Raw genomic sequence first — 17,353 nt, 5'->3', positions numbered from 1 at the left:
TAAATATGTCCACATTCCTTTAATATTTTGGTTTCAGTTTTTTCCTTGGGTGTTGGTTATGCGCTACAACAGTGCCAAGTGGCACTTATAGGTTTAACACGAATATTTTTCAAAAAACATAAAGCAGTTTTTACCAGTGTCTGTGGTGTCCACTGACATGAAGCCTTGACCTTACATCTCATTTGAAAAACTTTATTGATATGCAGTGATTTCTGACAAAACGCTTTCGGGTGTTGGTTATGAGATTTTATGTGGAAAACACAGACACACATAAAGTGTTTTAAAAATAAATAATTACATTTTTATTGTGCAGAATAGAGTAAAAAAAAAAATTATTAAAAATATGTAACTTGTAAATGTCCTTCATTTGTACCGTGAAATATGACGCCAGGACAGCAATCTACATAGTTATTTGAAAATTGCCCAGCTATATAATGGTTAATGTTTATTTCTTTACTGCTGAATTGCAGAACATTTTGTATTGAAACTTAAGTTGCCTGTTGTATTTAAAAATCACAGAAAATGATGGTGCAAAATTCATGGAAAAGGTGCCATTTTAAAGATAAATTGGTCCTGTCTAAATTAATGTTAGTTAATATGTTGGTCTAATTATCTTTTGGTGTAAAGTTTGGCATTTTAAATTTCTGTGCCTAGTCTTTGGAGTTGTTGATTTTTCTGTACAAGTAGAGAAGTATAGCCAGGTGAATTAGTGCACTGTTTGGAAGCTAGTAGTCTTGTAATTGATTAAGAGGAATGTGGGGTTGAGTTTGGATTTGCACAGAACAGCAGTCTGGTTTTGATGCAGCTATATGCAGTGCCACTCTTTATTGCACTCTCTGACACAGACATACCAGAACAGGGAAATACAGTGAGAGGGTTCTTATACAGGACAGTATAATAGTTTTACCATTTATAACAGTAAACCTTACAAATTAGTTCGAATGCTGAAATACTGAGAACTTTACAAGGTTTGATAACGACTTTTCCCTATCTTTTTACTGTGCCTCAGTTTTATTTGTGAAACGCAGTAAATGACTGGCATTGACAGGGCTGGATTCACCCTGGAGTTTTGATTTCCTTTTGAAGTCATTAACTGCTATGACATGCTATAGTGATATCACAATAACATTTGTGATAGACTTGTCAAGTCCCCCAGGCAGCATACAGCTTAAGTTACCCACTGGGCCTTTAGTTAATCATGAGAGGTATTGAAACAGGACAAGATCCCAGCGTGCTTTATTACTGACAGAGACAAGCGAACCACAGAGGACAGATTTTTGGCTGGGACCCAGAGACACTTTGTGTGCGTCAGCAGACCATCGGGCTGTGAGTAAAGAAGAGTGGAGGTCAGCTGACCTTTCATTAACTAGAAGAGGGCTGACCACACAGACACACACACATGGGGCCTCATTCGCAAAAGGGCACTTGAAGTAGTGAGCCTAATGTGCGCGATAAATCTAAATTTACTGCCCCATTTACTAACGGAGAACGCTTTAATTTATGTGCTTTTATTTATTTTACTTTTGTGTAAAATTTAAAGTCAATAGCAAAAATGTTGGAGATGTCACAGAAGCGAAATGAGGAGGCAGAACACAGAAGATTCCAAAGTTGTTAGCCAGATGATTATTTGTTCAATGAATCATTTTGACGGCAAGGCTATATGTCTGATTTGAAGTACAACAGTTGCAGTTCTGAAAGATTAGAACATACAGCGTCACTATGACATGCTGCACAAATCAGCGTATTTTGAGTTTACTGGAAATAAAAGAAGCTATGGAGTCAACAAAAGGTTTTTCTGTAAAATGCTGTGGGTTCCATGAACAACACAACCACAGGAAGTAACTTGTATTTATTTATTTGTTTATTTTAACTTCAGTAAGCTATGGAAAGTCAGAATTACCTTGGAAGAAAGTAACTGGGATTACAACAGAGGGTGCACCGTATGACTGGACAAAAGAGTGGGCTGGCTAGCAGTGCTGGAAAAAATTTAAGAAATGCAGAAGTACCAGTTTTTTTTACACGTCAACATTCATTATGTTTAAAAGTTGCAGAATCAGAACACGTAAGAAGCATTGTTATCAAGTGTGCCAGAAAAGAAGTGCCAAGTGTGCAGACAGAAGTCATAAAAAGGTACATTTCATAGTGCTACTGTTTACTAGTTTGCTGTTTCACAGCTTGTCAGTATCATTTTGTTTCAGTGTTGTTTAAAACGTTATATTTTGGAATATAAGTTAAATTTTGAGACTTAGCATTATATACTCTGACTATTATTATTATTATTATTATTATTATTATTATTATTATTACTGTTTGAGATTGCCATTGAAACAAAATACTCTTCTGTTTCCTTCATTACATTACATTTGTAATATTGATTTATTTTTCTGTCAGTGTTGTAGGAAAGCTTCTTCTAGTTCTATCTGCCTATTTCTGTAATGTATCAAATACATTAAGCAATATGTTGATGAATTGATTGAAACCGTGCCTGCATACTTATTGATGACTAGGAATCGTGCAGTAGGGAGAATGTGTTTTGAGAAGTATATTGGCCTACATACAATTATATAGACATTTTCACATACATTATGATACTTTTTTTTTTTTTTTACGGTGCGACCCACCAAGTGAACAGCCTTAACTTAAATGGCCCTTGCTGCCAGATTTTCCTGTTCAAACCAAGTAGCTCAGAAAGATGTATTTATTTTGCGTGGGTGAATCAAACAAACAAATCTGTTGAATTGATTCACTAAACTGAATGAATCAAATAATTCGAGTCAGTAAAAAGAACTGAAGTAAAAAGTAATGAACTGCGCAGGCCAGAAAAATAGCATGCCTATCTGTGGTTAAAGCCCAGTTCCCATACCACATGAATACAGCTCATCTCAGTATTCTGAGCAGAGTGCCTCATTTAAATACATTATCATGCATTACCATACAAATCACATATTCATTCTGATTACCATAGTGTGGAACAGTAAAATCAGTGTGCACCGTAATATTCCCACTGTTTCGTACGATAATACATACAATTGCGATAGTAAATACGGAAATCATTAATGTGCACACTAATTGCAATTATCGCGCACAATAATGTTTAGCGCCCTTTCGTAAATGAGGCCCGCAGACTACAAACACCACACAAGCACACACAGCTCTTACACAGAGACAGACATACATGGAAGGACGCAAACACTCACACACAGACACATGAGGCCAATTGCAGTGTAGAGTACTAACTGGAGATCATCTCATAGTAAAGAGGACAAGGCTGCAAGATGGTACCAATTTCGATGAACTAAGCCTCTGCAAATAGTCTGCAGGTTATAGAGGATCTCAATTGCAGTGAACACAATGTAACAGCCATGTGCCCCCGAGAGGTGTGTAAAACTGGTGTAAAGTTAGTCCTGCAGTTATGTTCAGTACTAAAGAATATGAGCAGCACTGATAAATATATTCCCCAACTACCGGTAATTCAGTTAAATATAATGGTCTATAAAAGTCAGTGAGTGAAATAATCTTTCATTATTTCTTAACTGTATCTTAAAAATTACATTTGTATGAATATACCGCTAAAACCTTTATTGATGTATATGAAGTATTTAATTCCACATGAACTGATGAGATTCCACTTAACTCCTTCCTTCATTCCAGTAATTATTCATAAGATACGCGTGACAGTACTATAAACGCCACACCTGAAATAATCGCATGAAAATGGAAACCTTGTGGGTGTCACGCACAGCTGTAATCCTTGATACATTCAACAAAATACTTTTTTTTTACTCCAATATGCAAGTCGGAACATGTTTAGTTGTCATTATGAAATTCTGACCCAAATATTACAAAACAAATCTTTGTGTTTTGAAAATGTAACACAGGAGCAGACATCTATTGCAATGTGATACACCTAGGTAATACTTTGTGAATTCCATGAATGCACTGAGCAGCTTTAGTGTTTCAATGCTGCTGGATTAACGAGCTTGCTGGGGTTATTGGCACCTTGTTATCTAGCTCACTGATGCCAAGATGTAAAGGGTCACTTTCAAATAAACATGACTGCTTTTCATTTCTTGCAAGTACAGTATTTGTAAAACTGTAAAGAAAACCTTTTGTGATTGAAAACAAATTAACCCTTGTGTAATATAATCCATCAGAGTGGGTCGTTTTGTACAATTTGTAATTGATTAATTTGAATATTGTTTTCTTTAAAAAAAAATGTTATTTCTCTTGTGCGTGTTGTTCTGTAGTACATTGTTTTTCGGTTGTGTGTGCTCTTGTTCTATAGTACTTTGTTTTTCGGTTGTGTGTGCTCTTGTTCTATAGTACTTTGTTTTTCGGTTGTGTGTGTTCTTGTTTCTCTTCTGCGTGTTGTTCTATAGTACATTGTTTTATGGTTGTGTGTGCGCTTGTTTCTCTTGTGTGTGTTGTTCTGTAGTACATTTCCATTACAATGTTATGACGTTTGTTATAATTGTGAGTGGTCTGGGGTCCGTTGTTCCCATGTTGAGTTCTTATTTTTCTTCAAATCTGCCTTTTGCACAGCATCTGAGATTGTCTGGAGAAATGTAAGTGTTGGGACTGAACAGACGTATCATTCAACCTCTGCTGTCCCCGTCTGTTCTACATTTATAAAGAGAGAGAGAAAGTGGGTTGGCAGTTTTGTCCAGTTTTGAGATACAGTATTTTTTTTAAATCTGTATGTTTAGAATAGCGTTATCATGAATATATTATGTGAATGATATATTTTGAATTTATAGCATCCATCCACCAAAAATGGTAAATGGTTACGTAAAATTTTTTGAAATGTGTTTGTTCTACCTAGCTCTTACCACTGATAGATATGAAGCTTTGTAGGTTTGTAAAATTCTTATCTACAACTGAGAGAACCAAACTAAAGCCCCTTGTGAAACCACATACCTGGGTTACCTGGGTCCCAGTTACCCACCCCAGGATGCGGGTTGACATTCTTTGACCTGGGTTGAGCAAGACAAAATGCTTGACTCAATAACAAACTGCCATGCTTGCATGAAAGTTTAACATCTGCAAAGAACGTTTGCAGATTGCAGCAGGGGTGAAGAAACATTTGCTCAAGTCAACATTTGGGTCAATGATTCAATCCAGAGAAGTTTGGATGGAAGCGTCCATAACAAGCTGCTTCCAGGGTATTGATACGTGCATTGTTTACTTGTGTCTATCACCCAGGTCAACCCTGCTTTATCAAAAGCAGTGTGAAATCGCATACATGACCCACATGACACTCGGTCTTGACCCGGTTAGGTTCTGACCTGGGGTAGATCATGCCAGTGTGAAAGGGGCTTAAGCAGCAAAACATTGTCAAAACATTGCCCAGACATCTCTCATGTCACTGTAGCAGCTAGTGGTAAATAGAGGGGTAACGACCCGCTGATGTCATAAAACGATATAGCGATATGAAGGTCACGATACAGTATGGTTTGACGCATTATAACATCAAATGAACATATGATGGTCTGTTCTGTTAAGAAAATAATGAATCAGATGGAGAGAGAATGTATTCATACCAACTATAAAACACATGTATTATTAATTCAAGAACCATTTGGTGAACTATATTGAGTTGCTGTGATTTGAATTCAAAGCTTGATGAAGCCGCTATTGTAATTTCTGGAAACTGTCCGTTGAAAAAATAAATATACATTTTTAGGTGTACCCACCGTCAAGTGTACGTCCATTTCTGCATGTCATTCTTCAATGTATGTCTCAAGCATTGCACTGCACTCGGCAGCGATCATCACTTTTGATGTTCTCACTCTCATTACAGCATAACTTTAAGGAGTTGTAGTCAGTCCTACTCAGTGATAGGAATGAAATGATACCGACACAACAGGCACTCATGCTAGTGCTGGCATTCAGCTCTACCCTTAATTAAATATAAACACTGTATTATTTAAATTATGATGAGGCAGGAGGCAACACCTGTTCCTTCCCTGTAGCAGCATGAATAACTCCTAATAGTAAACTACAGACAAGGGAGACCTGTTCATACCGTGAGAAGAAGTGTGATCAGTTCAGAGTAGCTTATCAGTGGCTGGAATACAAACACCTGGTCCGTTCAAGAATAAACCCCAGCAAGTGGAGTTCTGAAATCCAGGACTGGAAGCAGGGCTAGTGTGAGTATCTAACCCATAGTATTACAGCATAACCAGCGCTGAGGAGCAGCAGTGATTGGTATTCAGGGATGGAATATGACTACTGTTATATAGCATTTTCACCCATTCCAGATTTTAAAATGTGCTTGATTAGCCACAGTGTGTAGGTAACAAGTTCAGATGTATTTTATTAAACATAGTGAAACCAGAAATGGATCAAAGTGATTTGCAGTGGGAGTCTTATTTCCATCCCTGATAACTGTTGGTTTAATATTGTCACAACAATCACGATTATCTTAAATCCTGTGGTCCCACCCCCACCCCCCCACTACAGATGCACTGAGCACCTTCCGACCGCTCTTGTTGCCATGAGTAACAGCCACCCGCTGCGCCCCTTCACCTCGGTGGCAGAGATTGACCACGTGCACATCCTGTCGGAGCACGTGGGCGCGCTGATCCAGGGAGAGGAGTACAGCGACGTCACCTTCATTGTGGAGAAGAAGCGCTTCCCCGCGCACAGGGTCATCCTGGCTGCACGCTGCCACTACTTCAGGTACAGCGACTTAACAGTGGAACCTGTTGAAAGTGTGGGAAACAGGTATTTTTATTACCTCACATTTATAACATTAAGAATGGCAGTATTCGCAAGGAGGTGAAAATGTTTCTCACTTTCTATCTCTGTTGTGCAGAGGTTTGAAGAAGGCCCATCCTTCTTCAGGGCGCTGCTGTATTAAAGTATGAAGGAGTCCTAGCCTCTGTCTCTCCTCTCACCCCCGTCTCTCTCTCTCTCAGTGCTGCTGTATGGAGGGATGAAGGAGTCGGAGGACACCCTCTATCTTTCCTCTCACTCCCCTCTCTCTCCCTCGCTCTCTATCTCTCTCTCAGAGCTCTGCTGTATGGAGGGATGAAGGAGTCACAGCCCCAGGCAGAGATCCCTCTGGAGGACACCACAGCGGAGGCGTTCAGCATGCTGCTGCAATACATCTACACGGGGTGTGTGTCCATGAGCAGCGAGAGCGAGGAGGTGCTGCTCGACTTCCTGAGCCTGGCTCACCGCTACGGGTTTGAGCAGCTGGAGGACTCCACCTCAGAGTACCTGCGCACCATCCTCAACACGCAGAATGTGTGCCTCATCTTCGACGTAGCCAGCCTCTACTCCCTGGGCAAACTCAGCACCACCTGCTGCACCTACATAGACCGCAACGCAACTGACGTACTGGCCAGCGAGGGCTTCCTGTCCATGTCCAGGGTGAGGCTGCCTCTCTTCACTGTGTGCGTGCGTGTGAGTCTCTCTGTATGGTGTGTGTGTCTGTCTCTCTGTGGGGTGGGTGTGTGTGTGTGTGTCTCTCTCCCTCTCTGTCTGTGTATGTCTTTCTGTCTCTCTGTATAGTATCTGTGTATGTCTGTCTGACTCTCTGTATGGTGGGTGTGTGTCTGTCTCTGTGTGGTGTCTGTATGTGTGTCTGTCTCTGTATGGTGTGTGTGGTGTCTGTGAGTGTCTGTGCCTCTTTGTATGGTGTGTGTGTGTGTAACTACCTGTCTTTATTTCATGATCTGCTACCGTCACCCCAGGAGTCACTTCTAAAGTTTCATGAGTGTTAACAGAACCTGTACTGGCTGTGCTGTAAGCTTGCCCATTCTCCCCCTCCCTCTCTCTCTAGCCGGCCCTGCTCATTATGGTACGTCGGGACTCGTTTGCTGCCCCAGAGAAGGAGATCTTCCAGGCGCTGTGCCGCTGGTGCCGACACAACTCCACCGAGCTGCCAGAGGAGGTGATGGGTGCGGTGCGGCTGCCGCTGATGAGCCTGGAGGAGATGCTGAACGTGGTGAGACCATCTGGACTGCTGTCCCCCGACGCCCTGCTCGATGCCATCAAGATCCGGTCTGAGAGCCGGGACATGGACCTCAACTATAGAGGCATGCTGAGTGAGTGCTGTCAGTACAGAACAGTACAGTACAATACAAAGCAATACAATACACACGAAACACAGTGCATTTAAGGTGAATTTATTGTGATTCTCTCTCCCTCTCTCCCTATTCCCGTCTCCCCACCGGGACTAAGGTGCCACTATGAAGCACGATTCCCAGATAGTGAAGGGGGAGCTGTGCTGTGCTAGTGTTCAGAGTTTATAGTGATTGTCTCTCTCCCCCTGTCCCCCTCTCAGTCCCAGAGGAGAACATTGCCACTATGAAGCATGGTGCCCAAGTGGTGAAGGGGGAGCTGAAGTCGGCCCTGCTGGACGGAGACACACAGAACTACGACCTGGACCACGGGTTCTCGCGCCACCCCATCGAAGACGACTGCCGGTCAGGCATTGAGGTGAAGCTTGGCCAGCCCTCCATCATCAATCACATCCGCCTTCTGCTGTGGGACAGGGACTCACGGTCAGTATAGACACACATTGACTCACAGTCACGAGACACTACACTGGGACACTTGGTCAGTATAGACACTACACAGGGACTTGCGGTCTGTATAGACACCACACGGGCCTAGCGGTCAGTAGAAACACCACACAGGGACTCGCGGTCAGTGTAGAAGAGACACCGGAACTCGGTCAATATAGACACATAGATTATGATCCTTGATAATCTTTCCCATGTTATTTCAGCTTCTGTTGCTAATGCAGGCTACCCTGATTTCCCCCCCGCAGGTCGTATTCGTACTACATTGAGGTGTCAATGGATGAGCTGGACTGGGTGCGCGTGGTCAATCACTCCAAGTACCTGTGCCGCTCCTGGCAGAACCTCTACTTCCCTCCCCGTGTCTGCAGGTAGCAATCTTGTTTAGACACCTGTTCACCTGCACACACACACACACTTGCATACAAGTACCATTTGGTGGCTGAAAGTAGATGCAGTGCTGCGGAAGTGCCACTAGATGAACTGATTATTAGTATAGAGAGTCGGGGACTGACACAATTAAGAGGAAAAAGGCAAGTGAGTTGTTTTTATATTAGAATTCAACATGGTTAGATACAGTACATCTGCAGTGCCACTAGATGAGGCTCTCAAGCAGCTTGTGTAGTGCAGGAGGTTGCCCTGAGGCATTCATTCAATAAGGGAACTCTGGGGACAGAAATCACACACTTTACACAGAGCACTGGAAACACATAAAGTCATTCTCATACACACTCACTCAGTAATATGCATATCCAATAAATCAGCACCAAAGTAATGTTATCCTCTGAAAAAATATAATAATGTCATTAGCCTATTTGTGCATGGGCAAAGAATAAAAAAAATGCAATAATGCAATAGGTGCTGTCTGAATATTTAATTTACCTCTGAGGTTAATGAGCTGCATAATTGGGCTGAACGGGTGAACTGTGGACCTTTCTGTCCCCTAGATACTGCGTTTCAAGGGAGGGGGGGGGGTTAAGTTTAGTACAAAATAGTTACATTTTTTCAATTACATTTTTTTGTAATGTAGACAAACTAATATGCTTGCGTGTTCCTGTATGCAGTGATAACGAATAGGGAAATAGTTTAGAGTTTAAACAGTTACATGTTCTCCAAGGGACGCAGTACAAGTGCATTAGCTTTTTTATTCCGTTCAACTTTAAATAATGAATTAAGAATGCAACATTCTGGATTATCAGAATAACTCAGACCAGTCTGAAGGGTAGTTATCTCTCACTTATCCAAGGGTTCTGCAAGACTGAATAAAGCCTTCGGGGTGCTGAAGTGCACATACTAATAACCACACCCACAACAAGAAGCGACTTTGACATACATAATACATGCATACAGAAGAGGAGCTTTTCACAGGCAGGGCACAGTGCCCGCCAGCTTCCACACGGTCGCAATGCAAACGCTTAGCATTCCCTACAGCAGAGCTGCACAACCTTATTGATAGCTCCCTGCAGCACCTCTTCATCACAGAAAGGGTCTTCTCGAAAACCTTTCTTATTCCAAGCATGACAGGACAGCTATCAACTGAGGTAAGGGTATAAATAGTATAGTGTTTAAATGGTTAAACTTTTTCCAAATGATAAGCATTTGAGCATGTCAAATATGCAGGTCATACAGTAGGAGGTGTGCAGTGTTACAACGTTATTTATTCAGTATTTATTTGTTACACGTAGGTTACAACATGTAGGTTAGCTACAGCAGCATACACAAGAGCTTGTAAATAGCACACCAAAACCAATAATATAAGACTATTGCTTTTGACTGCTGGCAAGTTTAAATGTTACTTTAGAGTACAAAACTGAAAGGGCTTTCACGCCAACGTTACATTCTTTTTTTCTTCTTTTTTTTAATACTCTTTTAATACCGTGTAGCGAAACAGACGGTGTCTGAAGTAAACGGTGTTCCTATTTCTCTGTGTGCGTCCTGCATAAATGTACATATATATACAAAATTAGCATGTCAAATAATTGTTTTTATTCCCGCGTTCAAAATGAAACAGTATATACAGTGTCTATAGGAAGTCTTCGTGCCTGTGGATGTTTTCAGAGTTTGTTGTGTTACAACCTGATATCTTGATGCATTTAAGTGGGATTTTTTTTCCTTTGATTTAAACAACCTACTCAGCACTTTCAATGTGTGAAAAAATGGGGGGGGGGGCGCAAATCAATTAAAAATAAAACCCTGGTGTGTCTTCATTAGATAAGTATTCACCCCCTTTGCTATGACACTCCTAAATAAGCTCAGGTGCAACCAATTGCCTTCAGAATTCACACAATAAGTTAAATGGAGTCCATCTGTGTGCAATAAAAGTAGTTCACATGATTTCAGATTAAATGTACCTGTCTTTGTAAGGTCCCACAGTTGGGTAGTGCATTCAAAGCAAAGATACTACCATGAAGACCAAGGAGCTTTCAAAACAACTTCGGGATAAAGTTGTGGAAAGGCACAGATCAGTGGAGGGGTATAAAAAAATTTAAAAGGCATTGAATATCCCTTGGAGCACAGTCAAGTTAATCATTAAGAAGTGGAAGGTATACGTCACTACCCAGAATCTGCTTATAGCAGGCTGTCCTCACAAACTGAACAGCTAGGTAAGAAGGGCATTGGTCAGAGAAGCCACCAGGAGGCCAATGACAACTCTGAAAGACCTACAGCATTTCATGGCTGAGATGGGAGAAACTGTCCACGTGTCAACAATAGCTGAGGTACTCCACAAATCTGGCCTGTATGGAAGAGTGGCAAGAAGGAAATAATTTCTGAAAAAAGCCCATGTAAAATCCTGCTTGGAATTTGCAAAAGGGCATGTGGGAGACTCTGAAAAGATGTGGCAAAAGATGATGCGGTCTGATGAAACTTAAATGTAACTATTTGGCCTAAATGCAAAGCGTTATGTCTGGCACAAACCCAACACAGCATATCACCCAGGTAACACCATCCCTACTGTGAAGCATGGTGGTGGCAGGGACTGGGAAACTTGTCAGAGTAGAGGGCAAAATGGATGGAGCTAAGTACACGCAAATCCTTGAGGAAAACCTGCTTCAGTCTGCAAAAGACCTAAGACTGGGACGGAGATTCACCTTTCAGCAGGACAATGACCCCAAGCACACAACCAAAGCGACACTGGAGTGGCTTAAAAACAAGAACGTGAATGTCCTAGAGTGGCCCAGTCAAAGCACGGACTTGAATCCAATTGAGAATCTGTGGCAAGACTTGAAGATTGCTGTCCACCAACGATCCCCATCCAGCTTGACAGAGCTTGAACAATTTTGCCAAGAAGAATGGGCGAATATTGCACGATCCAGATGTGCAAACCTGGTAGAGACTTACCCCAAAAGACTCACAGCTGTAATTGCTGCCAAAGATGGTTCTACCAAGTATTGACTCAGGGGGTTGAATACTTATCTAACCGGGACATTTCAGTTTTTTTTTTATTGTTCATTAACAGTTTCACAATAAAAATTATCTTGCCTCTTCAAAGTGTTTAGTAGGTTGTGTAATTCAAAGGAAAAAAAATCCCATTTAAGTGCATCAAGACTTCAGGTTGTAACACAACAAACTGAAAACGTCTAGGGGGGTGAATACTTACTATAGGCACTGTAAATATTCTTCAATAATAAGAACGAGACATTTCTGAGTAGCTTGCAGAGCACTCCCCGTTTTAAAAATAAAAACAAACCAAAAAAAAAAAACAGGGAGTAGAAAAGTCAAATCACACAGGCAGGCACCGTGTCCAAGAAGCAGGGCATCACAAAGATCAGAAAAAAAGATGACAAAACAGATAAACCTCTTATTTTAGCTACAGTTTGCAGAAAATAAAAAAATAAATAAAAGTTCAACAGCATTCTGAAATATTTTGTTTAGCAATGTTTAGTTTTAGTGTTTTTATTTATTTATTTTTTTAATGATGCAAGCCCACTTTTTTTGTTTTTAACAACTGCTGTATGTATGTGAAGATCACAACCGAGAGTTTACAGTAACGTGTGATCTGTGTTCATTTACATGCTCGCTCAGCTACAAAATACAAATCTCATTCGCTGACCTGCATAGCTACAGTACATGTGAATGCTGCGTGCATACATAACCAAACAATTTACAGATACAGGTTTGTATTTTCAGTGCATCATACTAGATTTTTAAAGGAAATAAAGGCAGTGCCGAACCAAATGTGTGTTTACATCCGTTTCCAAGATTTCACTGACTTTATTCAAATTCACAGTTTCCGTGGCCTCTGTGACAAAGTCGTATCCTTATACATGATTGTATGCGTTAGTGTTGCAGTACAAGGTGAAAAGTAACAGCAGTCTAATGGAAGGCTACTATATGAGGTTTCTATATAAATCACATGGTTTGGATTGTTTCCTGTGTTTTGAAAGATTAGTTTTGAAAGAAGCCTATGTTTTAATAAATCATGTGTATTCATTTTTTTTAAAATGTATTTATTTATTTTTTAAACATGATGTTTGGTACTGCACTTGGTTAAAGAAATCTCAGTTCCATGCCATGCTTTCAGATACAGGTCATTCCACCAGCAGAGTGAAATTGTCCCACCCCTTCTGGTCCTTCTTTACTGTCAGTAACCAAACAGCTGCTTCCCCTTATGACTGACGTGCTTTGCAGCCAGGATGCTTGACCCTGAAGACACTGATGAAATGACCTAAATGACTCAGTAACACATTTCCTTGAAGGCAAGCCAAGCAAACAGAACTTTCTTTTACCTACTGTAGTAGCAGATATAATGTTTTACAATGCATGGTTACTATAAAAACTGCACAGACCTAGACTGGTATGGAAGTGCGTGACAGGTAAGGTTTATGAAATTATTTTGTTACCTGCAACCACTTGAATTGTTATGAAAGTGTCTGAAAGTTACAAAAACCATCCTGGGATAGTGTAGGTTAATGTTTCTTTTCTGAAAATCGGCACAGAATGCTTCTTTTAAACGTCTAATTAAACATAATTACAATTTATCTGCAGCAAGACTTTGTGCCGCATGTGCAGATGTTTTAATTAAGATGTAGGATTTTGTTGATCAGTAATTGCAGATTAAGAAAGTTTAGTCTCTTGGTAGCTGAATCTGTGGTTTTTCTTCCGCCTAAGCACTCTCCGAATAACTGATTTTCAGTGCAGAGATGCACAGATATTGTAGTGCTTTGGGAAGCTCAGGACTGTTCTCAATTTCCATCAGCTTATATTGGGGTTTCCCAGGGGTGTGCACTATTCCGAAACACCTCCAGAATGACTGGCAGTAATGAGCACCCCAGGTAAATTAGAGGGGAGGAAGGAAGGAGGCCTCCTGCTGATATCTTGGCTGAATATTAGAGGTTCATATTTAGAAGTCCACCAATTCTTTATTGTAAACTAACAAAAAACTTGTTCAATGGTTATGCAGACCTGGGCTCATTAGTTACCATCTTTAAGGCCAAATGGTCTGCATACCAGTAGTCACACATACGTATTGACAGATGGAAGTAAGACTCCTCTTGCGTAGCATTTTCACTCATTCCATGTTTGATTAGCCCCTGTTGATAGGAAACAAGCTCAGGTGTGTCTTATTAGACTCATAGTGAAACCAGGAATGGATCAAACTGCCATACAATGGCAGTCTTATTTCCATCCCTGGACACAAACACACTGACAAACATACACAAATGCAGATTGTTCCAGACTTCCTATTATAAACACAGAGATGCACAAACCCAATTCCAAGGTTTCAGTGTGGTCTTTATCAGTCATATTGTTCCAGCTTACCATGTTGGTGTACAGTAAAGCTGGTTTACAGACATCTCTGCCCCAGGTCTTCAACCAGGGGTCTCTTTCACTGGGAGACAGCACATTGGCTTATATATGAAACCAAAGGAGTAAGTGTACTTTCTCAGAAAACAGCATGGACCAATGTATATAATCCCATACACCTGTTTGTGTGATTATTGTTCTACAGTAGGGCATGGGAAGTGTTTGCACAAGAGTGATCATGCATGATCATCTATGTGTCATGTATATCTAAGTCTCTTGCACCTTCTGAAAGAAGTGGCTGTTTTGATTAATATTTGTGTTTCAGCACCCTAGAAGCTTTATTCAATCTTGCACAATCCTTGTATAACAAAGATAATTTCCCTTCAGATTGGTCTGAATTACTGCGATAATCTAGTGTATCTGGTTACTGCTGGGGTTACAATCCGGAATATTGCATTCTGAAATCATTATTGTATTCTTGGGCAGAGTAAAAAGGTAGTGCTTTTGTACTGTATATCTGTTTCCCTTAGTAAAAGCATAGCAAAGTGAAATAAAGCATAGTGAAAGCATGCTAATAATAATATTTGCCTTTAGTTAAAAGAAATTCCAATGAGCTTCACATTAAAGCTTGGGTCAGCATTGGAAAGCACAAAGATGTAGTGTAAGCCTTAATAAACATAGTAAAGTGTGGTATAGTATAGCCATGTGAAAAGCATGCAGGAAAACTGTAAAATTGCAGTGGTACATTTTTACAAGGGATATACTAGTATTTTTGTGTATGTAGTTTTATTTCAGAGTGCAAAAGCGTTTGATCCTAATTGTATGTGTGTTATTTTTAAAACTATGACAAGTTTCAAGTCCAGCCATTTTCAGTAAAATTTCAGCCCAGGTCAGAAGGCCCGGTATTTGAGCCAGACTTGGGCTCAAATCACCAAGACGTGAAAACAAAAGGGCACCTCGGGCCTTGTCTAGTGTTGATTCTGTTGAGTGTCGTCTTGGTTGAGGGACGTCGCATTAAAACAGGTTGATTCAGTGGACAGCAAATCTCGTCATGTAAGGACGGTATTCCAGAGCATGCTTATTTTTGCACTGCCTACTTAGAACCATTGTGCAGCCTCTCTTGGTACCACGGATATTGTATCTGGCCAAGGAAGGTGAGCCGAATGTCACTCTTCTATTTTCACTTGTATCTAGATAACAGCTTATCCATTTGTGATTAAAGTTGATTAGGACATTATTGAGTGCATCGAGACCCAGAGAAATATGATGGAACCTGTACGCCTGTCCATCCGTGTATCTTTTACAGGTACATCAGATATAGGTCTTGGTTACTCTTCTTTAAACCAGTGGCCGTTGTGGGGAGGCAAGTTTCTGAGAGATTTCTATAAATAAACAGCTGCCTGAGTAAGTTGTCTTGAATTGTATAGCAAAGTGGTAGTTACCATGCGCTGTGTAAGGTTTTAGCCTGTGTCTGGCAGGGCACTGGTTAGCTCTGCTGGGTTGAGGACGTTTTGTAATTGCTCTCTGGCAGTGCGCTGGTTAACTCTGATGTATAATTTCTCTCTTCCTCTGTCTGTCGGGACTCTGCTCTGCCAACGCATCTCACAGACCGAGGAGAAACACACTTCTGAAATTACTGCCATAAATTCAGATTTGTATCTGGCTATAAACCCCTTAATTTAGATGGGAGAGTTTATTACCAGGTTTTTCCCCCTTTCTCTGCAAGAAGAGTTCAATTAATTTGGGCTGACAGGTTTCCTGAGATCTTTGTGTGTGTGTGTGTGTGTGTGCGTGTGTGTGTAAGTACAACTTATTAGTTTGCCTTTGGCCCCTGAGACCTCATTAAAGTTTCTCTCTCTCTCTCTCTCTCTCTCTCTCTCTCTCTCTCTCTCTCTCTCTCTCTCTCTCTCTCTCTCTCTCTCTCTCTCTCTCTTTCTTTCTCTATCGTTCTCTCTCAGGTCAGGTCCTCTCACTGAAGAGTAGCACTGTTTATAATGCTTGTGCCCCCCACCCCACATAACCAGAGCAGGCAGACAGTTTAGAGGCAGTGGACTAGCTGCCAGACTCTCTCTGTGCAAGGGGTGTGGTGGGAGGTTAATGTGCACCAAACTCCCTCTTCAACCAGCTGACTCACCATTAGGACATACTTTCAATTACAGCAGACGTCCATCCTCTAAGCAGTGGTTTACCAACTCTGGACAGACCTGAATTAGCTAAAGTAGCCGATTTAATTAACAACTGGCGGGGTCAGTGGCTGCCACATAGTCAGGGCAGTTGGGGCAACTGCACAGGGGCTTGAGAGGGCCCCGGAGGGGTCAGAAAGATTGATAAAAAAGCCTAACCGTAATAATATCCTTCACATTTATATTTGCAGATGTTACCTTCATATTCATGTCATTGTAGCTACCAGTGCCAGTAATTACGTTTTTATTCTCCCTCGTTTTCATCAGGTACTGCTATTTTCTTAATTATGTTTATAAAAAATTTGATTAGATTCCTAACATTTTTTTTCTTACCTCGTAACTGTCTTTGCATGGAGGCTGGCATGAGGCACTGTCTTCTGTTTCGTTGGCATCTCTTTGTTGAACGCCGTGTTCTTGAGCCTAGTGGTCTCTCAATATTGCAAAACAGTTTCCTACAGGCTTCATGGAAGGTTTTGGGGTGCTGTTCAGCAGTCTTTTGCAGTTATATTCTGTGCAGCACGATTCATCTTGTAGTTTAAGCGGAAACTGTTAATGGGTGCTGTTAACATGTCTGTATTTTTTTTAAATTATTTTTTTTTTATAAATTTGGAATCGCCCATTATTTTTCAGATTTTTCTCCCCAGTTTGAAATGCCCAATTTTTTTCATATTTCAACCCAGCCCACCGCTGCCACCCCCGCGCTGTCTCGGGCGAGACGAAGACGGACACACACATCCTCCGAAACATGGCCCGTAGTCTGTCCGCTTCTTTTCACTCTGTCATGCAGCCACCTCAGAGCTACAGGGTTTCTCCTAGAGTTATTATACAACAAATATTCCTAAATATTTAAATGCTTAAGTGAAAAACAGTAAATACTAAATTGTTCAATTTATT

The 17,353-nt window shown here is 40.9% G+C and overlaps 1 protein-coding gene across 2 annotated transcripts in view; it reads left to right on the top strand.

Moving 5' to 3' along the window:
* Positions 1–17,353, top strand: part of LOC121316193 (BTB/POZ domain-containing protein 9-like) — a 64,775-nt gene that overhangs the window by 7,950 nt on the left and 39,472 nt on the right. The window contains exons 1-6 of one of the 2 annotated variants that reach the window (XM_041251081.1): positions 1,798–2,130; positions 6,463–6,681; positions 7,014–7,377; positions 7,790–8,054; positions 8,294–8,513; positions 8,783–8,902. In XM_041251081.1, the coding sequence (XP_041107015.1) occupies positions 1,943–2,130; positions 6,463–6,681; positions 7,014–7,377; positions 7,790–8,054; positions 8,294–8,513; positions 8,783–8,902 (1,376 nt within the window). In that variant the 5' untranslated portion in view covers positions 1,798–1,942. Of the gene's footprint in view, positions 1–1,797; positions 2,131–6,462; positions 6,682–7,013; positions 7,378–7,789; positions 8,055–8,293; positions 8,514–8,782; positions 8,903–17,353 lie in introns of those variants that run through there. The other variant, XM_041251082.1, reaches the window with a different exon arrangement.

This window comes from Polyodon spathula, chromosome 5 (genome assembly GCF_017654505.1).
Source record: "Polyodon spathula isolate WHYD16114869_AA chromosome 5, ASM1765450v1, whole genome shotgun sequence".
Lineage (NCBI taxonomy): Eukaryota > Metazoa > Chordata > Actinopteri > Acipenseriformes > Polyodontidae > Polyodon > Polyodon spathula.
Note: the sequence above shows the minus strand (reverse complement) of the source record. Positions and strands in the feature narration are given on the sequence as shown.